Here is a 23788-nt window from a genome sequence, read left to right on the forward strand (position 1 = left end):
TTATACTACATGTGGCAATGCAAGATTTTCTCTGCAACATCTAAACGAAGGCAAGAGGAGGCTTTCTTGTTTTTCCTAGATAAAAGTCATATGATCCCCAGCCCACCATTGTTAACAAGCTGTGTAAGATTTTAAACAATCAAAACATTTATCTGAAATTTATTGAGAGTCCCTTTACTCTTTAATCAATGAAATTGTAGAAAAGGCAAAAGCAAAGCAATATAGAAAAATACTAAGTACTCCTCTTCTTGTCATTCCTGTATTTTTAAGGCCATGCTAATTCTAGAATGTCTACAGGGCGGTCTTTACCACAAGGAGAAACATGTTCCTGGATATTACTTTGTGTGTACTACGTTATCTTCCTGTGTAACAAAAAGCTCTTTTCATCAGCTTTTAGTGAGATCAATACAGCAACCTAGGGAATGGGCAGAGAGGTAGAAGGCGGACACAATGAGGAAAATGCGGAAGCAGAGAGGGAAGAGCCAGCCAAAGTAGTAGAAAAGAGGAAATTACATTAGTCCTCAAAGTTCTAACAAAAAAAAAGTTCTCACAAAAAATAATCTTTCTGTAAAAAGTTCCATTTTCTCTAACAGATTCACATCTACTTACAAATCCTATATAACATCCCATATACAGCTACAGTACACTGAACATTGCTTTTCTAAGTTTTAAAGCAATAGAAATAAAGGGAAAACACTCTTCAGGACAATTCTAAATTTGTGGGAGAGCCTAAAGGGGCATAAGAACTACTGTATCTCTCTTACCTACCTACAATGTAAGACAGATGTACATTAAAGTGAAAGTTCTTTATTGTGCTTGTGAAGGACAAGTTCTACATCCATCACTTCTCATTTCTGTTGTTCATGTAAACCCAAAATCTAGAGTGTAAGTTAAAGTGAAAATCTGAGAAAGTCTTGTTTTCTATTTGGTAATGGTAGCTTCAATGCAAGTGACACCCAAACTTCTGCATTTGGAATTCTGAATGATTTAAGTGAAAGGACTTGTGAGTTTTAGGAACAATCATGTGCAAGTTTTAATCTTCAAGAAAAAGGGAATGACACTGGATAAATGGTTATCCACCTCAGGCATAAACTCAGAAACGTTTGTGAGAGTACAGATGAAAAGAACTGAGGTCTGGTATGAGTAGTTACAGAATTCCTCCTCTTCAGTTTCCAAAAACAACAGACAATACAAGATTTTGATTCTTAAATTTATTTTTAGCAGGATGTGTGTACTAATGGATGGTGACATCATTAGAAGATGGTCCATGTCCACCACCTGCAACAGAAGCTAGACAGATGTTAAAGAAAACAATTTAAGAGTTAAAGATAACACTACTTACCCAGAGCAGACTTAGGAAAACCACCTACTAAAGCAGTACAGTTAGCTTCTGATTCAGTTCATATTATTTATCTGTTGTCAAAATCTACTGTCAAGATTTAATATATACATTACCTTGTTTTGATGGGAATCATGCACTTCTGTTTAAAAATGATAATTTCTCCAACAGTCATTTCAAGTAGTACTCACATAAAGATTGGTTATTCAAAGTTACTTACCTGTACATTTTCTTCAGAAGATAAAACATCTGCACACTTAGGTCTAAAGCTCCCATCAAAGTTTAAAGTTAGCAAGAATCCAGAATCCACACCGTGAATTCAAATTCTAATACTGTTAAACCAGGTCAACAGCAGGTAACACTCCGAAATTCCACTAAGCATATAATCACCTATTTCTTACAGCACTTGGGTGTTTGGCAAAGCAGTAAGGTAGAATCCTCCGTGATATACTCACAGATGGGTGATACTAATTCAGAAAGAGATTAAGACTTGGTATCTTACAACCCAGAGATCATGTTATACTCTAAAAAAGCCAACAGTCAGGAGTCTAAAAAAGGAAACATGCTTGTCTAGAGCAAATTAATTTCACCAGAAAAAACCCAAGCAGGAAGACCTATGGACAGACAGTTCAGGAAATAAATTCTCAAAGAATTAGGTGACAGGCTCTTTCCTAGTGGTATTTCAAATGAGAAGCTAAGAAGCAAGGCTCAATCTGAGGTACAGTATTTCCCAAGACTGTAAGAACAGAGTCCCTGCTTCAGAAAACAAATGCATCTGGCCTTCACATCAGATAATGTCCCTTTCTTAAAAATAAACTAAGAAATAATACTACTAAGCAGAGAATCTAAGTCTGCTGTCCCTACAGACAGCATCATGAAGACATCCCGATATTAAATTTCAAAATTTAAGAATTTGTATCTGCCTGCAATTCCCAAATCAAAGGTGCTACTGGCAGTGAGCATAAAGTCACTTCACTTACCTTAACACAAGTTTGGAAGCTTGATTTTAAGGTTCTTGTTTACAACCTCTCTCAGCTCATACCTCTTTAGCAGTACATTGCTTTAACACCATCTTGGCTCACAGCTCTTCTAGTAACCTGCATTTATGCCACAGTGACCAGTCTAAAATTCTTACAGTATACTTCAACATCCTAGGACTTCATCTGTTCAAAACAGACTGCTGCAGATAGCGAATACTGACTCCTGCTTTCTGAAGACCTCAGAAACCAGTCTGAAAATGGATGTGTACTATATTAGAATGAGATTCTTTAACAGCTTAAATAATTCAGCCAAGAAAAAGTTTTAAGGACCATGACAGTGTGGGAGTAATGAATTGTTTTCTCTTACAGCTATGAACTATTTGATCTAGTAATATGGGGAAAAACAAACTGGTTTGTATTTGTTGAGAACAACCAAGAGTGGAATCTATTCACAGCTGCACTCCACTGAATTCTGACCACGCTCTCAATTTTACAGAAGTATAAATCCCACTGGTCATCTACTATACAAAAACAGAGTATTGTGGCTGGTAATGATCTACAAAACCAAGCAGTATCTCAAGATAATCAGTTCTATGCTGGTACTGTAGAAACTTGCCCTTCAAGCACATTATACAAAGAGAAAAGGGAGGGCAGGTGATTTAAGAGCTTAAGTCTTCCTAATTTTAATTTTCCATGTCCCATTGTGCTGTTGCATCAGTTGCTACTGCAATCAGCACTAGCATGCATGGCATCTAAAGGCTGGTTGATACTCTTTTTGTGGATAAACACAGTGAAGCTGATGGCAAAAACCTTCATCGACTGCTTTTCCAAAGAGGCACAGAGCAAAAGAAGGAAGTCAGGAAATAGCTGTCTAGGAGTACACAACTGATCTGGATGATCACTTCAGATACACCGCAAACAGCAGTTTTCCTGAACAAAGACAACATAAGATGTGAACTCAAGTTATAAAGTTATAAAAGGATAAAGAAACCTCAGAGTGAAGAAAGCGCTCATGTCAGGTAGGATATGACACCTCAAGAGGAATTAATCTGTGTATCAGGTAAGGACAACAAGCATATGCTGCAGATACAGAGCACCACAATTATTCAGCCATCTCCCCTTGCACAAAGGATGCAGCTTCAGTTCTATCACTGTCATACCCAAGTCAGTACTGGAACCTATGTCTCACAGCGGTGATAAGGGATTTGGGAAGATACAGACATGAAATTAGGAACTTAAATTTGAGATACGTGGGATGTTTAACAAGAAGCTTGACAGTGTTATGTGGTAGGAAAGGAAAACAGAAGACTTAACAGTGAATGAATTAGTGGGCCATTTGCTCATAATGATCTGTTCACTCTGCATCTTTCTTTCATTAATACTGCTAGTGCTACAATGCTGCTAATGAGCCTCTAACATGGCTTGTTAGCAGCCTAGGACCTAAAACTACATTTTACTAGGTTTAATGGATGCTTAAGTCATATTAATAAGTTGTACTGTAACTAGTAAATTCTTACCCTTCACAAACCTGAAACTACCAGAAAGATCATTCTGTTCAGAAAATGGGCTAGTATTAAACAGTGTAGGACATAGCTAAGATTTACAACAGTGAAAACATGAAAAAATATGCTCCATGAAGAATTATTTTTGTGCACTACTGAAACTGTCTATACATATAATGAAGAATGAACAGGCTAAAACACAGAAAACACTAACACTGAAGTGGTTACAGTTGTAACAATACCTAATGTTGAGCTGGTTTAATAGATTTAGAACACTAGAACAATAAAAACACCTTGTTAAAAATGCGCTGGAAGCAAAGACCTAAAGATGTCAACTAAATATTTACCTTTGGGGAGAAAATTTGTTTAGGCAAACTGAAAGCATTTGCAAGAATGAGCTTTAGTGAAGAATAGACTAAAACAAAACATTACGCACTTCCAGCTTATGTTCTTTCTCTGCAAGGAATTCTTTTTGACATCGGAGAAAGTCCGACAACATTCGAGTTAGCTGTTTTCTATCATCTATTTCAGCGGCCAACCTGCCATTGTAATCCGCCAGCAACATACACGCATCATCTACCATTTTGGAAAGCTGCTCTCCAGATTCCTTATCTAAAAAGCAAGCAGAGAAAAACAAGTAAAGCGTGATTCTGTTGTATACTGTTAAGTTCTCAGAACAGCATTTCTGTGACTGGATCCTCAACCCTCACCTGTTATTCTGTCTAACAAGGACACATCTTGGACCTCTATAGGCAAGGAAGCTATTCTCTGATGAACTGCTGCATCCCCAGAGGCAGCGTTTTCTAGTTCTTGTAATGCTCTAATGAGATCTGTGGTCTGAAAAAGATGGTAATTTTAAAAGCATTTATGGTATCAGCATTATAGCAACACTCTATCCACTCTCAGACTGAAGCCAGTGCATTCTTTTTAAAGTAGGGCTGATTTTGATAGAAGCCCAGAAGTTTTACACAGAAACATACTAAATTGTCATTATTTGAGGACAGCAATTCCATACCATAACAAAAAGCTTTTAGAGATGGATAAGTACCATAACAAAACACCCACAAGTATTATAAATAAAAGCCATAACAATGAAAGGTAGGCAACAGCTGTTCCCAGCCATCATTACTGCAACATTGAGAAATATTTTATTGATATAATGATAGTAATCTTATTCTCATACCTGTACTACTAGTTACCACCCTTGAAACCAAATGAGAACCTAAGACACTGCAGAAACCAACACTCAAATCCCAATGTGGACAAAGCTAGATAATTCATACATTCTGGTTTAGCATCAAACTCACTAAAGTTACAGCATGCTCAATTTCTTAGCTCCACTTGCTCAGAAGGTGTCTCATTAAAAACAGAGACCATCCAAAAACAAGAATAACAGAAAAATTCTCTATCAAATCATACACAAATACAGACATTTATCCATGTGCTTTTACCTGCGGTGGGTCAGTGGGAGAACTCCGAGGCGAACAGTTATTCTCATCAACTTTGATCTGTTCATATGTGCGTTTCCTCACCTTTCTGTCTCCATCTAAATGAAAACAAACAGAGGAGTCAGAGAAACAGTATTTCAAGCATGAGACTGAATCTTCGTACACGTACAAAATACTTACACAAAGCTTGCCTAAGTTGTTCTAATACATCATTTTCATAAACAGACCTTTCCTCCCAGATAGAGAGCACTCGGCCAAGGTGTTTCTTACAACTCTCGTCAGACTCACTGTTAAAAAAAAACACAGCAAAACGAAAATCAGCCCCAGCCAAAAGTACAACATTGCTGTATGATTATCTTTCACAGGACCTTTATCAATATCAAAATTTCATAAGTCAATCTCAGCAAAGACCAGTTCATCATGTATTCACAAGCACATCCAAAAAGCCAATGCCCAATTCCCTTTGCTTGCTCAAGCCATAAATCTGTAGGTCCGTAATCCTATTAGGCAAATGCTGCAAACAGGTTTGTGTTCCTTCATGGCTCTAAGCCATGTGAACATAATTCTGTATCAAGACTCCAGCGGCCTCATGCAACAAGATGAATGGCTGCTGGGAAAAAACCAAATCATGCAACACTAGTAATGAAACACATCAAATTGTTGTAACATATAAACGCAGACTGAAAGCAAGTTTTAATTTAAAGCACAGCTAGCAGTTTTTTAAGGCAAGAGGGACTGATGACAGAGGAATTCAGTATGTAACTTCATCCAACAGTATTAAGACTATCCAAGATAAACAGCACAGAAGGACTAGTTAGGTCAGAAAAGATGAACCAAGCACTTCTCTAAATCCCCCTTCAAATACAGTATGATGAAAGAAATTGCATGTAAGAGTTTACTGTACCTTGAAACATGCTTAAAAGCTTCCACTATTACTGGAGCAAAGTCTTTAGTAAATTCTGGTCCTTTCCTCTTGCTGTTCTGTATGACATCATTGGCCAAGTACAGGAATGTCAGCTTCCTATTTGGTTTTGCTACAAGAAAGAGTGATAAACAAGAATAATTAGAAACTTTACTTCCCCCATCTAATACATATTTATCCACATTTATTCGAAACAAAAAACCCAAACATGTTTTTCGTATTCTCACTCCTGCTTATAACATTACACTCAAATTATGCATTAAAAAAGACTTTGGTTCCCCATTGGCTTTTCTCTCGTCTGCTGTACCTTTTTGCTCAGATTCTTACTCCTTCATTAAAGGATATGTAGCCCCATCCCCAAAAACAAACAGGAAAAAAACAATGATATTGCAAAATGTTCTTCAGCCCCCAACTATATTCATGTGTTTGCCTGAGCCTAATGCAATTTGCCTGGTAGCCTTCATGGGTTTATCAATGAACTTAGCTTCCTTCTGAGCCTGCATACATCTTACACGCACAAACTCCTCTGATCAGGAGCTTCACATATCCATGTGAAGAAACTCCTCCTTCAGATTTGAATTTCACTTGGTCTTAGAAGACTACCCTCATTCCTGTATTTCAGCAAACTGAACAGTTAATCCTTAGTCAATCTCTCCACATCACTGTGAAACTCCCCTTCATCTCCTCATCATTACAACACTTGTGTCTGCAGCTGTCATATCAATAAAACATTTAGGAAAAAAACCAAATCACTTTCAGGCTGCTGTGGTACACCTCTTCAAGTGTCATACATATTTTACCCTAGTCCCATTAACATGCAATAGATTACAGGCATCTAATTTACAAGTTGCTTTTGAAAATCTATTCCATGTTTTGTAAGTGTTCCTTACTCAGGTATTCCCGTTTACCAAACTTTATCTTCACTAGTCTACAAGTTTCTCAAAGCTGCAGCTTTTACTGTAACACTTCTAACTTTTGATACCCCTTACCACCACACAATCTCTGTCTGTATTCTCTCACTTTAAAAAGAGCTTGCTCTTGAAAGACTTAAGTTTTGTCTGACCACTCAAGGAAAGAAGTACTGTGGTAAAGCAAATCGAGGATTTCTTAAAACTCATGCAGTATGATTCTGTTTTGTTAATTTCCATTCCAGCCTCTCAAACATGCAGAACTGCTACCCTCACATACAAACAGAAAATTCAACATTGATATGCTTCCATTTTAAGGAAATGTTTTTAAGAATAAATTTCTCCTTGGAGTATTGAATTTTTCCCATCTTCTTGGGCAGACATATCCAACAACTTGAGAGTTCTGAATTAAGAGGGGAAAAAACCCTGCACTAAAAGTAAAAACGGACCTCTAAAATGTATATTTTGTAAACTTAGGCTACTTAATTTATTAGAAAACTAACCAACAACATAGGAACACACCTCCTACCTTTGTTTCAGATAAACCGGTTCTGACACATAGAAAGCTTTGAGTTACTCAAAGAGAAAGTCTTAGAAAACACATCTTGTCTCATGGGTGAACCAAAATCAGCCAATGTTTACCAAAGCCAACCCTATCTCCCCCCACCCCCAAAAACTGGAACTCACAATCTAATGAAGCAGACTGCTAATGAAACAAACTGTTTCCCCAGACTACATCCTCTGAACTGTACACAGGATAGGTTCTTGTCCACTTATTTCACAGAAAAAGTCATGTTTTAATCCTCAGTGATGTAACTCATTCGTGACAGACCTCAACTTCCTTGTTTCCAACAAGTAATGAACTTGACCAAGCTGGTAAAGGCAGGAGAGGTATGCAGTACCATGAAGTCAGGTGATGTTGATTGCCACAAAGTTTAAAGCTTTAGCTATTCACTACAGTAAACAGAAATACATTGTTTTTGGAAAAAAAGCATGCTAAAACCAAGTCAGTCACTTTCAAGCTTATTTGCTCCAGTATTACTTTTGCAGCTGCCTACTACAATGCAATAGAACAAAGCTGTACTTAATGAACAAAAATCCTCGAAACACTATTACGCTATCTGTGGTTTTGGTTAAGAAATTCAACTAATTGTTTATCCTTATTTTCCAAACAATGCTAGGAAGTAAAGTTTAATTCCTATTGCTCCACAGACAATTCCAAAGTAAAAAAAAAATATGCCTGCTCTCAAGGGCTCTCTTTCACTTCAGTAATCTACATAAGTTTACATACGGGCCTACTACGCACTCTGCCTTACATGTGAGACTTAAGTGCAGCATCAAGTGAGGCTGCCAACTCTGAGTTGAAAAAGAAGGGCCCAGTGTTCTATTGCAACTATGACTAAATTAGTTAGTGAGGCCTGAAATACAAAATTTAATTCCAGACCAGATAGATCTCCTTTTAATTAAAAAACTCCAAACTCAACTGTTTAAAGCATTTCTCTTCAATAGCAGCTACACTAACTTCTTTTCAGCCCTGGGCTTTTTCACATGCCTCAGCACACTAAAATGGGTCAGTCAACAAAAGCACTCTTACTGTAAGAAGAAAGTGAAAGGAAAAAAAATAAAATGTGATCTTAGGTTAAAGAAGGATCTGAACAGCACATATTGCCAGAGCACAGTGTTCAAAGTAGCTGGTCGATAGTTATATCTGGTGCACTAGCAGTACAGTCTGCAAACACCAAACTGCTAAGACAGCATCCATGCTGGACTGAGTCATCATCTTTCTGGAAGCTCTGTGCAGGGTTCACATAACTTCTGCTTGGTTCGGTTAGATTTACCTACTAAAGCAGTCAATGCAGGTCCCTGAAGCAATGGATTCTGAAATACTTTACGCGGTCAACAATACTGGCCACATTAAGCACACAGTGAGACGAACTGGGACTAGCACCTCACAACTGAAATTAAGTCTGTTCCAAAAACGTGCCTGACATTAAAATCCCAATGAATACTCCACAGGTGGAAATGTTATTTCACCTGCAACTAGTGTAATCAGGTATCTACAGTGGAGGGACTTGGCATCCTCATTATCAAGTCAGTTTTCAGAAATCTCTACTTCTTAGGAACACGTATTGTTATCCCAGCCTGGGTACACCTGGTTCTCTACCAATCCAATACAGATGACCTGATAGTCTGTGCTGGAGTCCGTAATACTTCAAGAATTTGAACGCTGAAAAGCCACCACTTTAGTGCAAGAAACTCTAGTGTTTTACCTTGGAAGGCAGTAAGCATTTTATTTTCATTGAGGTTAACTCTGTCAATCAAAGACAGGGTAACCACCTATATCTGTCTTCTCCAGGTTTACCTCCTAGCATTGGAAACTGAGCTCCCATGAAGACTGATAGAAACATGACCCTGAGTTTCATGTACCTCTTCCCTCGAGCTAAGATATATTTACTGTCTTAGATACATGGAAAGAAACTAGAGGCATAAGGAATTTCACCTACACCCCACTAGAAGCATACAGAGTAGTGACCCACCTGAAAACGTTATATCTGGCTTTAACCTTCTAGAGGCCAGTTTTGCAACACCAACTGACCTTGAATTAAAATCCCATTTAACATAACATTGAGAAAACGAGCATCAGTAGGTTAAAATACCACAACTGTTATCAGCACTAAACAGTTTATCTTTTACTGAAGTTTTCTAATATGGATTCAAATTAAGATTTGACTCAACTGCTTTTGACATATTAGTCTACAAACATGCAGCAGAGCATGCACAGCAGAGTGTCAGCACTTGGACACTTCCTCCATCACAGCATGCTTCATATCTTTGCATAGGAAGTTACATGACACCTTTATAAACATCTGCCAAGCTTTTTATTACAAGACCAAACTCATCTTTAAGTCAAGCAGCACTGAAACTTGAGTGCAAGATCACTGACCCTTCATACTGAGAGCTAAGTTTTTATGCAAGCTGATTAAGTGCAGCACCTTTGGTAACATGACTGAAAGTATCTCTGTAAAAAAAGTACTTTCTGTACTGAAAGTATCTCTGTCACTCGAGAAGCTACCAGCAGAAAGGACAATTCAAAGGTATTATAAACCAGAAAAGACATGTTGTACAAAAAGACTTCATCTTAAAATTCAGTAACCTTCTGTTATGAAAAATTGAACTAGGTGTTCAACACTGCACAGTCAGTTGATTCTTCTGGTGAATTTTACCAAGGTTTGAGAACTGTTGTGGTTCCTTTTCAAAGAGGGAAGGGAATAAAATGACCCAGGGAATATGCATTCAAGGACTGAGGGTCCAAGTATGTTGAGTTTGAGTTTGGAAGCTAGCAGACAAAGGGAAACACAGGATACAGGCACTTCAGGAAAAAAGTCCATTGTTATCAAATTACCATGGGGATGCAAGAAAATTGGTCACAAACTAAGAAAACCATTCCAGCATAACTACCCTGCCAGAGGCTTCAAGATACACTAGCATGCAGTGGGAATTACTTGAACACTTGAAAAACAAGTTCTCTTCATCACCTGATTTGGCTGTTTCAACACAAAGATGTATCAACAGCAACAACAGTTTTAGGAGAAGAGAAAGGCACTGAACTTAAGTTTTCAGAAGCAGAATGACGGAAGACAGGCAGGCAGAGGTTAGACACCAGGACACAAGTGGTACAGCAATAAACGAATACAGATTTCTACACACTGCATACTTTTAAGACTAACAGTAGAGAGTCAAAGATTCTTATATTCTAGTGAGAGGTGTCCCTGCCCATGCCAGAGGGGTTGGAACTCGATGATTTTTAAGGTCCCTTCCAACCCTAACCATTCTATGATTCTATTCTTACCTGTTGCTCTTCACTGTAGGTCATCTTGTAAGTCATATACGTAGCAAATACATTTCTAACTTGACTCAACAATTCAAATTTCACCTGAAATTGCCTGTTGATCACCCACCCTTCTTACAGAGATTAGAAAATTCATGTGGACAAGCAGGAAGGTACTCCCACGCACCTCTATCTCACAAATCTTACTGGCCTACTCAAGAACACCTAGTAACCAGTGAAATCAGTAAGCCAGTAACATTTCTTTAAAATAAAAGCTATTTATTCTCTCAAGTTTATCACACTGGCCAATGACACTATACCACCATTATGTAAAGCAATCCTGCAACCACCAGAAGAGAAAGATTCCTTCTGCTGGAAGAAAACCCACACTATATAATACAAAAAACAATTGCTTTAAATCAGGAACTTGTCTCCTGAAATCCACTTCACATCTGCAGGGCAATGTATTTCCTCCATTTTTGACTGTGGTTCTGTTCTAAAGCAGATGACAGAGTAACTCAGATTTAGTACAACTTTTAAATCTGGTTTCAGTGTTGCTAGGCCTTCTCAATTTGCCTACTAAAGATCCTCTGTCTTCCAATATTCAGCAGCACCGAGCAACTACCACAACAGCCACTAGCTTAAGAAAAATGTATTGCATGAATGCCAACAGCTGTAATGAGTGAGGACCAATACTCTAGCACATGGCCCAGCAGCAGAAGTTGTAGACAAACAGCCATAAATAAGCAAAAATAGTTACTTCTTATACCACTGACTTCAACACCCCCCCAAAAAAAAAAGTTCAAACATAGTAAACTGAACAGTAGGTAAAACAGCAGTCGAATGCCAAAAATACGTCGCTCTGTAGCAGACCAGATGCACTTCCACAATTGAAGCTGCCTTAAAGATGATATACAATGTCTGTTAACCTGGATGAGCTTTGCAGTAAAGAATGATTGGTGTGACACCAGTGGGGTGACAGATGACAGCCAGAACAAGAGGTCAAGTGACTGGGGGTGGGGGGGTCAGGGAAGTGGAGAGGATGTTCAGCATCAGTTTCTGAGACTAATCTATGCAATGCCATGTCAGGCTCTCAGGAAACAGATACCTGAATCTGAAATTAGGTTTAAAGATACAACACAATAGCTACTAAAGTATCATTAGGATGCAAATACCTAAACAAGTGAAAGAGCTGGACCCAGAAAAGCTAACAGGAAAGTCAGCTGACGGGAAAAGAAGATATTCCAGACAACTAACTGGAGCATGAAATAAGTCCCATATTACCACACTCAAACATTTAGCAATTTTATTTTAATTTTCCCTTTTAAACAGAACACATTTTAACCTAGCACAGAAACTACTGAACACGCTCTTACTGTCTGCCCTTAAGTGCTGATGAAGTACAGAATTGACATTTTTCATTTAGAAACAACATATACAAACAACAAACTCCTGTAAGCGCAGAGAAACTTGAAACCAGGAAGCAAGAGATGTATGTAAATGAATATACCTGATTTGCAAATAACAAAAAAATGTGTTGTAACAGCCTCCATCCCAGAAGAGCCCCAAGGATGTTTTTAAGGTTTTCCTCAGCAGCCACTCTGTGGCTGCAAGCTTACATAACAAAATTGTATGTGTAATGCCACTACTTTGTCTAAAAGTTAAAAAACCCCACCTCTAAATCCTTTATTTTATGGATACACAAAATTAAACAGATTTAATGGGCCCACACAGTTACATTTAGGCAACGACTGACATTCATATTACAGTTAATTAATTAGTACCACTTAGTACTTAAGTAAGGTTATGACTACAAAGTAATTAACTATTTAACTTGGAGTGTTAAATTTCATACATCTGAAATCCAGCTGAAGCAGGATCATTTTCCCCAGTACATGCTTTTCAAGTCTTCAAAAAATTCCACCTCATCGTCACTCAAAAGGTCCCAGCAAAACAAACTTATTAGGCTACATTATCACAAAACTTAATCCATAGTTACTCTGAAGCAATCACAAAACTGTCATAACCCAAACAATCCAAAATAACATCAGAATTTCACATACTAAGATATTTACTACAAATGCAGTACTAAGTAGCCTCCCCACCATATTATTTAATCCAGAAATCAACTACAGAATTCAACAGAATGCAGACTCATGATCAGCATAAGGGAGTGCTAACACAGGCTGCAGCCTAAAGGGGTAAAATATCCTCAGAGTCTTCTCTGTGCCAGTACCAGCTTTCCATCAGGAAACTAATCCATTTTAGAACTAATTATTGGTTTTGCCAGATTTTCACTAGCAGCTCAGCATAAGATAGTATCAACAACAAAAAAAAAGCATCAGAAATATTCAAGGACCTATTTAACCAACTGCAGAGTGGAGAAGGAACTATACTGTTGTCATTATAGACCTCTGCTTGTATCTGTCAAAACCAGAGGAATCTTTCTTACTTCATTATAATTGTCATTGAAGTCAGAGGCATTCTTTTATATGGTCCACCAGTCAGAGTAGACAACTGTGGAAAAAGCCTATTAGATACACTAAGATGTGGAGCACCTGGAGTGACACCCGAGTGGTTTTGCACAGATGCAGCATCAGAAATACCTCAGGCAGAGCACCAGCTCTGACACACCCACCCTAGGGCACAGTCCATCCATTAGCACAGATCTGAGGTCAGTCATCAAACAGCATGTTTCTACACTCAGTCTCTTGATGCATATAACATGCAACTCCTTATCATAATTTCAAACTACTGGTTGTGTAAGACAACATCCTCTTCTTTAATATTTGTGACAGTCACTAGGAGTGGCTGGACAATTTGGAGTTATCAGTACTTTCACAAGTACAGTCAATTCCGTAACACATTACACTAGCTTTCCTTCCAATCTTTTACTACTTCTAAGAATGACCAGAACACATGTCAGTATTTCAAGATCTGTATATAAAAGTTATGGCAATAGCAAGGAAAAAGCAGACACACGTACTCCTTCACTAACCTGTTAAATCAGCTGTCTTGACACAACTTCAGCAACACTGGAGTTCAGCAAAACAAATCCAACCTTACCTAACCAATCCAAGTTACAACAAAGATGTGCAAGGTTTGCCCATTCTCCAAGTTTGTATCTAAACACAAGCATTCACCAAGAGAATCAATGGAAGTTAAACTGTAGAAAAACCTGTAGATATGTATAGAACTGATGATCTGTAGAGACATCCTAATACGGGGCCTGAACACTACCAATTAACCCCAGGACACAGAAATAGACTAAGATTTTATGTTGCCGAATAAGTTATATGCACATTGGAAAAGCTGCTGCTTCACCTCCACTCCAACACAATAGCTAATGGCTATTTTAAAAAGACTCAGAACCAAACTATCAGAAACAAAAGCACTGTGATACCAGCACTTGTTTTCATGAATAACTAAAAACATCTTCACCTTCAGACAGGTTCATGCAAGCTGATCTGACATAAGGGATCTTTTACCAAAACTGAAAGCATCCAACTCAGTTGGCTGAATGACATTCCATTAGCCTGAAAGGGACTAGGCTAGAAGGACCGTTTGGAGACAGGAGTAACAGAAGTGAAATTTAGAAATGTGAGGTTCAGTGGCCAGTTCCAGACCACTGCTGTCCAGCAATAGCAGCAGACAATACCAATAATTCTTGTGTCCATCTTCTCCAAGTAGAGATCATTTTCCTCACAGGAAGGAGGGAACCATGTTTCTACGGCTTGGATGATGGCAAATCAGAAGCCTTAAATTTAAGTTTATGGCCTCATTAACAGCATTCTGCTTTGTGATGTTTTATGCAATTTATTTCACCAGAGCATACTGGTTTCCCTTCTCATCTGCAACATGCTGTCTGCCTAAACCACTAAATCCACCCTTTGGGGACTAGGGGCAGTCTTACAACTCTGTGCTGCAATTAACAGCACAAAGTTAGTACTGGTCAAATGTAAGCTAACATTTACAAAACTCAGGAAAATTAAAATATGTCCCACATATCTTAACTACAAGAGCTTAAAATGAGGTGCTACTGGTACATACAAAAGAGAAAATACTTCATGTAAGGCCTAAAAGCCCAGAAGGTGCAGGACCTTGAAAGCTACTAACCTGAGGTAGGCTATCACATGCTTTTCACAGATCACCAGAAAAATCTTTAACTCTGAAGCAGCCAAAGCTGGATGACAACTTCAACAAACTAAAGATAAAACCAATTACAGCAGCTATGTACATCCAAAGCTCCTGAGCTACATCCTCAAAACAGGCTTAGAAGTGGAAGCCAGACCTTGAAAGCTGGGAAACAGCAAAGCATTTCCATGAATTATCATCATTACCCTTGCCTCTTATTTCTCCCATTAGCCAAACAGCACAACGGGGAAAACTATGCTAATACTAAAGTTAAGGACTCGCCATTAACATTAGATATTATTAAGAACTATTATACTAATGTTAATTAAGACAAGTAACCAAAACTCTGGCTCCGTGCCAATTAGTTTAAGATATCTCTCTGGCATCATTCAGAACACCAAAAGTTCAAGTTGTCTCTATGCAGAGGGTAGATCCATCCACTTTTCCCCTCAGAAAAAGGAAACAAGTTTGCAACAAACATAGTTAAAATGTTTATTTCCTAAGACCTAGTAAGTCTCTGGACAACAGAAAAAAACAAACTACTCATGCTTGAAAGTTCAAAAGATAACATTTCATACAAAAAGCCCACTGAAAACCTACAGAGTTTGCAGGAACGTAATTCCATACTATACTGTAAAGTTTAGCATTACTCATACTCAAGATTTTTATTTTCCATTTGCTATGCAGTTATGTCCCCTAATCAAGAGGTAGTTGTGATCCAGCCATGCACTTGTATTCCATTACACATAATTTCTGCAAATTGACTATTCCTCTTAGCAAAACTAAGGGAGTGGTTTCTTTTTCTTAACTCCTATAATGGCTTAGAGCTGGTTCTTCCTCTCCACTTGAAGAGTCTTCTACTTTTCCCCATTAAGGCTCTACACATTAATAGACCCCCAAAGGAAGCTACTAAAAGACAGTAACATTTCCCAGAGCAAGATACGAGTCCTAGCAAGTGATTTTTCTTCTTAAATGAGTCAACTTATCATCAAGTTATTTTCCAATCAGGTCAAATAAACCCTCACATGACATTTCTGCCTTTCAGTCCTTGAACGACTGCCTATAGCTACAAGTTCTTTCCTGTTTAAAAGGAAAGCCCAGAGAGTAATCTAAGTCTGCACACTCTATGTCAAATACTCAGTACAGCTGAAGAAACACACAAGTGTGTTACGCCCACAATGGTATCACCCACCTTGCAAAAACAGGAAGTAAAACCCACTTCGGACACATTAAACTGTTCTTCCTCCACAGTATTCCCACTCTAAGCTACCCTACAAGAATAGGTACCTGCCACCACGTCAGGAAATTCAAATAGAATTTCATTACCGTTATAGATGATAAAAGACAGTGCCTAAAATGGGTCGTCTTGGAAGAGCTGTAACTACCAGCATTAGAACAAAAAGCCCTAACCACCCCCCACCCCCGCCTGACGCCTTCCTTCCTTTTTCCCCACTTTCCTCTCTCCTTTCACAAAGAAGGGGAGCAAAATACAAAAACTTGCATCTTCAGAGGCAACTTACTGCGGGCGGAGAAAGAAACGGAGGAGAGAGACGAGAGGAGCCAGGGGAGTGGAGAGAAAGAGATGCATCTCCCAACCCACAGCCATAAAGAAACCGAGACTCGAGGTTTAACGCTTACCCCCAGCAACTCCACTCCCCCCAGACGCCAGGGCAAGACAGCCGGTCCCCCCTCCCTCCCTCCCTCCCTCCCTCCCTCCCTCCCTCCCTCTCCCCCGGTTTAACAGGCCAAGAAGCACTCTCCATCCTCCCCTCAGCAGCCACACGCCAGAGAACGGCCTCCTTCTACCGCAGCCGCTGCCTCCCCAATCCCGCCGCCCCGAGGAAGGGAAGGCCCCACCCGGCAGCCCCTGAGGGCGGGAAAAAGGCCCGGCGGCGTGGCAGCGGCCGCGCCAGCCTCACCTTTCCGCAGCTCCCGCTCCCACACGCTGACGATGAGCGCCGAGTGCTTGCGGTGGTGGATGAGCCACAGGCTCAGGGTCTGCACACTCTGCTGCGAGTTGCTCAGCTCCGACAGCTTCCGCTCCAGCGCCGCCTCCGAGAACGCCGACATAGCCGGGCTGCGCTCGGCCCCGCCGCCCCCACCGGCCCCGACACAGCCGCGCTCAGTCCCCGCCTCTCCGTCCCAGCGGGGGAGGAGCCGAGCGAACCCCGTCCTTTCCCGCCTCGCCGGCCGCCACTTCCGTGCACCCCGGCAGCCCGGCGCTAACAAAATGGCGGCGACCGACCCGCACGGAGAGCAATACGGCCCCACCCCCCTCTCCCCTCCTCACTTCCGGCAGAGGCCAACAAGGAGGCGGAGCGGGCAGAGGGGGGTGGTTATTGGAGCGGCGTCTTGAGCGCCCGCCGCTCTCGCGCCTCTCCCAGCGGCCTTCGCGCGGCAGTCAGGGTGTGGCCGTTATGGCCAGGGGGGCGGAGCGCGAGGGGCCGCTAGGCCATGGCGTCCTCCGACCTTTCCACTCGCCGGTCAGTCTATTTGAGGGCTGTTTCCTCGCTCCTAAAAGTGTTTCTGTGCCAACCGTGCCTTACCGAGTAACTCTGGAGAGGTTTCTTAACGGAATCTTGATGGCTGTAGGGTGCAGAAACAAAGTCAGGAGCTGTTACTACAAGAGACCGGATGTGTTGTTACATTTTGCCCTGGGAAATAACAAAAAAATCCCAGTAATGAGGCCCCAAAGTAGCCCAGGCCTACCAATTTCTTTCACGTAACAGCTGAAGGAATTTAACATATTTACAGATGGACATGTATTCCACAAATGTGTCTGGCCTCACTTTTAAAAGCTGCCTCTTTTTTCTTTTTTTTTTTTAAATTTTATTCCTGGCATTGGCATTATGTGACAGAATTCAACTGTCCAATAGCAAGATTATGTGTGGAAGTCTTTCCTCTCAGCTGTTTAAAAAATGTCCCCTGAAAGGTTCATTGAATCCTTCCTACTAATGCTATTTTGGAAATAGCAAATAAAAACAGTTCTTTCTTCACCTTCACATTCTTTCATAGATTTTGTGTTGTATCATCTTGTTTTTCAAGCTGAAGGATCCAAGTCAGATCTCCTTACACGAAAGGTACTCCGTACTGCTGAAGAGTAGCATTTCTGGCATTCCTGCTGCTCTTCCATAAAATGCCCGACATCACTTCTTATTTTAAACGTTAACAAATACCTGACATCTTCAGAGAACTGTCCACTTGAGCTCCTACAGGTCTATCCTGAATCTTGCTTCTGTAGCCAGTAACTGTGACTGCAGTTAATGTCTTTCGCAGCATTTTTAAAATATCTATAAAATTATTTGTGTGTTAATTAGAAAACTATGGACGTGCTTTACTCTTGGGACATGCTGGCAATGGTTAAGTATCCACCCTTAAAAGAGTATTCCTATAATCTTTCATATGTTCGGTCTGTTCTCACCAAACAGCAGAAACCCGTTTATAGGGAAAAAAATATATAATCTGTAGAGTATTTTTAAAACTTTACAAAGTTTTTTCCCTACTTCATGCCTGACATTCGAAGATGTCCCAGAGGATTGTTTTCACACAGTCTCCTAGTAGGCATTCTTAGTGAAACCTTTCCCTTAATCAAAACACTGGTGGGGGTGAGGTTGGGAGTGTTAGGAGTTTTAAAGGTGAATTCAATTTACGAAATCGTTTGTGGCATGGATGCTTTCTGAAGAACTAGAAGGGATTTTACAAAAAATGCCTCGACAGAAATTTAAGCAAGAATCTGCACAGATCCCTACGGAGTCTTATTTTCTATCAATTTACTGCATTTTGTTCTCCATGAATGGAAGATCCTGTAATACTTTGATGTGCTCTGCTGTGTATGGCAGAGGACACTGTGCATTAGGCAGAAATAAAGTTAGAGCTAAGATGGGTACAAAGACTAGAAAAATGAAAATAAAGGGTAATGTAATGCAAAAGCTATTTCCTGAAGGCATATATTCTGACATTAGCAGGAGGAATTTGGGGGCAAGTGGGAAAAGAAACATTTCTCTCACAAGACAGTTAAAAAGCAGCTAGAAACAAACAGTGATACTAAGATGTTAAAACAAAAAAGATAAGGAAAAAGAGCAGGAAATTGGCAGAGAATTTTAGTGATGATCATAGAAATGTCATTAGTACTTTCCCTGCATCTCTCATCCCAGATTATTGGAACACTTTACAAATGAGAATAAATTCTCTGAGATACAGATTTGTTCTGTAAATAAATACATTTAAATACTGAGACAGTGATTTATCATCTGTGTATAATATAGTGCATAATATACCGCAAAATTGAGATTTTATTTTCCACACAAGTCTTTATAGCTCATTTTAAATTTAAAATTGTAAATGTTTATATCACTAATCTAATTTTAAAAGCTACGCTCATCCAGTCAGTGAATGGAAATTTACTTACTCAAAATGACTCTCAGATGAGCTTTGAAAACCTCACCTTTAATTCGGAAACAATTCACAGATCACTCATCTGCCTTTAAAACATCACCCATGTCCACAGGGGTGGGATTGCCAACAGGTAACAAGTTTTCTTCTACCCCTTCCTGTCTTCACACTGCGATAACCACTTCCCTCTCATTTCCTAAGAACAGAATTCTTCAGTAGAACCACCCTGGGTTAGCAGTTCTCCTGCTCTTGGAGAAAGGAGCCCAGTGCAAATGTAAGACAATGACTCTGAGTACATTACTCAGTTGATGCCTATGTAGAACATGGAACTGGGAAGCTCTAAGTAGTTCAGAGATGTAATTACATTTAGGATTGCAGTCACCAAGAAGCTGTGCAGCATCCGTACAGTTCTTATGCTGGTCACAGATATTTTTCTTTCTCTTCTCTCAAGGACACCCACATAAAACCTTCCTTAAGAGGGGACTTTTACTCTAGTAGCAATTGGAAGTTTTAAGTTGTGTTCCCTTGAGGAAATGCTGGGAAGTTTTTAAACACTGGAAGGGTCAATGTCTCTAAAATAGCCGTTTTATTCCTTATGGTGCGTTGTGGAAAAGGTGAAAGAAAAAGCCCACATCAGACCACACCATTGCATTTTGATTTTATTTTTCCCAAATATTTGATCATTTCTATCATCCAGCCTTAACCGAAAGAGAAGACTTAGATCTGCTGGGGTGCTGGGAAATGCAGCATCTTGACTCTACTGTAGGGCTCTCTAAAAAGCAACTATTCCAAGCCACAAACCTTTATGTGTGCTCCTTCTCTCCCTGAATCACTCCGGCTCAGCATCAGAACATAGAATCCCGTTTCTTGGACCGCCCTTCAGCACATCTGGTTGGACTCCTGGTATGCTTGGAGGCATGATCAAAACGAAGCTGCCACAAGACTGGAGCATGGTTTTTTTTTTTTTTTCATAAATAAGCATTTTAAAGGTAGGTTAACAGAAGAGAGTACAGGTTTAGCTATTTTCTCTGACACTGGCAAGAAAAGGCAAAATTTAAAACGAGGGCAACATTAAGACATAAAGCAGATTGTCTATACCGAGCCTCTTTCATCTTTCAGACAGAGCCAAGGGAATTGCAATGGCAGTGGTTTGTGTGGGTTAGTGTAGGACACAGAGAGGCAAATATTCTATAATTGACATAATATTCTATACTTCATTAGAATAATTTATGAATCCTATTTCACACCACTGTATAGAGCAGTAAACCAATCTACATACTGGTTTACTAAACATTGTAGGATTTGAACCGAAAGCAGCTCTTGCACCAGAACAGGCCAGATCTTGCTCTGTGTAAGGCTGGCCTTTTGTCATTTTATCTTTGTTTTGCAGCTCTTTCTCAAATAGTCCCACCCAGGAGGTGCAGTAGTGTTAAAGGAGAAATGACGCTTCTTTGGTCTGATTTCCTTTCTGAGAATTTGTGTTAGTCAGCACACCAATTACCACCCGGATCTCAAAAACACAACACTGGAATATCAGTTCTTTTTTATTGTTCCAAGTGTCTGGGCCATCCAGTGTAACACTTTCTGAAGTTTCATATTAAAAATATTTTTCCATCTGTCACAATATGCTTGTGCATCTCATGACCTAATTTTGTGTAAAAGATCCTACCTCTGTAACCCAACAAGAGCATGAAAGATGCAGAAATGCAAAAAGAAGTCCCTGAAATTTCAGTCCAAAATTATTTCTGACTGAGAAATAGTAATTAATCTGTGTCATTTATTCAGAAACATTAAACCCCATTTGTTACCTGTATAACAAGAGGCCATATCCCCTACAGAAATAAATAAATATTTTTTAAATACCCCAAACAAACCAAAACCATTAAATCAATGTGAAGTCCTGCAGGCAGAGAAGAAAAGAAAGCTTAAATGGAAGGAAAGAGCCCACTGAAGTCAGTTACAGGAACTCCCTACTGGAACCAAAAGCTGTGGGGTGAATAATGGTTCTTTTACATGAGTTCCTGCCACTAAGCACTTCACCTTTTAATGTAATTCATCAAAGGCAGAAATTACTAGCTACTTAGGAGATTAACAAGAACCACTTACTGAGATATGTATGTTCTAGCAAGGCATTCCCATTTTTAATAGAGAAAGATAGGTTGTACAATCTAAAAAAAAATACTTCTAGCTTTCTGTGATTTCTTTGGCCCTCTGTGGAGATGTGAAGATGTTTGTAGAAATCCTTCCCTTTTTCCGAAGTCAGGCATTCAGTCAGACAGCTATGTACATCCGACTTCTTCATCATTACACTATTAAATGAAGTCATACCATAAACATACACTGTGATTAATATATGGATGCAATCAAGTCCCAGTTTTCCTTAGTAGAGAGGGTGTTATAACTAGGCAAGAAAGGACTCCAGGGTATGTGTTAACTCAGGTGTGCAGAAAGGCATGAAACATTAGGCTGAGTAATTTTAAACATCTGAGCAATGGATCATTAATATGTGCCCTGAAGTGTATATAGCTCTTAGTCACAGCATAAAAGTAATAAAGTACATTCCTAACAATAAATAATGTTATCTTTGCAAGGAAAAGGAAAACTCTGCAATGTATTGATACACTGTGGAAGAACCTTCTTTAAATTTCTGAAAAAAAGCCAATTTAAATTTGACTTTAAATCAAAGGAAATGGGCTGATTAATCTTTGTGATCCAGTAGAGGACATGATGTCTCAGAAACCAACTGTAGGAAGCAGGCTCTATTTTTGCTACAGTGTACTCAGCTCATGGTTGTGGAGATGGTGGCTGCCAGCATACTGTGCTGTGTTACCGCAATCATAGCCAGAGGGTTGAGGGAAGCGCTTACTCACCTTTACTCATCACTCATTAAACCACATCTGAAAAAATATATTCTGCCCTAGTGTAGGAAAAATAGTAAGCTTGAGTAAGTCAAGTCCAGCAGAAGGCCACCGTGATGGTCAGATAGTTGGAGTACAAAAACCAGGAGAGACAGAGTAAATGTGTCCTGCTTAACATGGAGAAGTAAAGTCTTTGGGGAAACTAATGGCAGCTTTCCAATACCTATGAGGAGGTTACTGAACAAATAGAACCATTTGTGGACATGCATGATGACAGGCTGGCAAATGATGGTGATAAACTGAAATGGAAGGTTCCAGCTAGATATGAAGTTTTTTCCACAACAAGGACAGTCGGACAATGAAACAGATTGTCCAGAAAGGTTTTTGTATCTCCATCCTCGAAGATTTTCAGGACTCGGACAGATAAAGCCCTTACACTCTGGTCTGCCCTCCTGTGTGACCCTGCCTTGAGCGGAAGGATCATAGAGTCACAGACTGGTTTGTGTTGGAAGGGGCCTTAAAGATCACCTAAGCAGTATACTTGTACAACTTTTTTTGAGCTTGTACAAGTTCAAGTACAAATCCACACAATAGGGCTTAGCTTGTTTGACTTGTGTCAGTTGGATCCACATAGCACAGTAGGTTGTCCAGCTACACAACATTATTCTGTCATGTAGAGAACCTCAGATGAACTTGCGTGTCAGTACGATCCTTCAGTACAGAAGGTACTTGTCTTCTGGAGTATGCTTACCCCCAACTCCTACTGATCAATGAGCAGGCAGAGTGGGATGGAAAGGTTTGCTATTAGAACTGTTACTACACAGCCATCAGTCCCATCTTCCACTTGCTAGCCATCAGTTATATTGTCAAGAACATCAATAACTTCAGTAGCCACAGTTTCCCCAAATGTATGGGGGGAGTGTGTCCATAAATAGAATCTGTGTACTTTTTGATGCATAGGAGGTCTTTTCTCCTCCTCACACCAAAAGCACACCTTAGAATTGCTAGTGTGCTCGGTGGCTGTTCCCAAGGGATGTTTATTTGTTCAACATGAAACTATGTTGGAGCCCACATTTTGAGGAAAGAACAGTAAATGAAGGAAGGGTATGTAGAATGGAGGATTGCACAAGTGGTAGTGGTTCTTAGTTTGCTCTTCCAGTACTTTCAGGAACATGACTCAAGCACAGTAATTTGCCAGTAGTTGTTAGTGACATGGTCATCTGCTGTGGGGATTTTTTGTGGTATCATTTTGTCATATCCAACTCAAAACATTGTCAGAGTTGGTGATGGATAAGCAGTTGTGAGCTGTAGTCAGTTGCAAATGCAATGGAAAGTCCATGTTTCTTCAAACATCTGTTGATTATAAAGTGGTGACCAGACATGCTGTCATTGTCTGGTGCTGCCCTAGATCACTATATGCTTTACTGTTAGGTGACTCTCCTATCCTGTTACATCTAGTCACAGCTGCTGCCCAGT

General features: G+C 39.7%; 1 protein-coding gene across 2 annotated transcripts in view; it reads right to left on the reverse strand.

Moving 5' to 3' along the window:
• The window catches only part of RPRD1A (regulation of nuclear pre-mRNA domain containing 1A), a gene marked incomplete at both ends in the record, with an annotated part of 39097 nt that extends 21965 nt beyond the window's left edge, over positions 1 to 17132 (reverse strand). The window contains 7 exons of one of the 2 annotated variants that reach the window (XM_084279939.1): positions 1211 to 1806; positions 4258 to 4433; positions 4532 to 4658; positions 5273 to 5367; positions 5450 to 5556; positions 6174 to 6303; positions 16982 to 17132. In XM_084279939.1, the coding sequence (XP_084136065.1) occupies positions 1726 to 1806; positions 4258 to 4433; positions 4532 to 4658; positions 5273 to 5367; positions 5450 to 5556; positions 6174 to 6303; positions 16982 to 17132 (867 nt within the window). Of the gene's footprint in view, positions 1 to 1210; positions 1807 to 4257; positions 4434 to 4531; positions 4659 to 5272; positions 5368 to 5449; positions 5557 to 6173; positions 6304 to 16981 lie in introns of those variants that run through there. The other variant, XM_084279938.1, reaches the window with a different exon arrangement.
• Positions 17133 to 23788: the final 6656 nt, after the last annotated feature.

Source organism: Gallinula chloropus, assembly GCF_964237585.1.
Source record: "Gallinula chloropus genome assembly, chromosome: 2".
Classification (NCBI taxonomy): Eukaryota; Metazoa; Chordata; class Aves; order Gruiformes; family Rallidae; genus Gallinula; species Gallinula chloropus.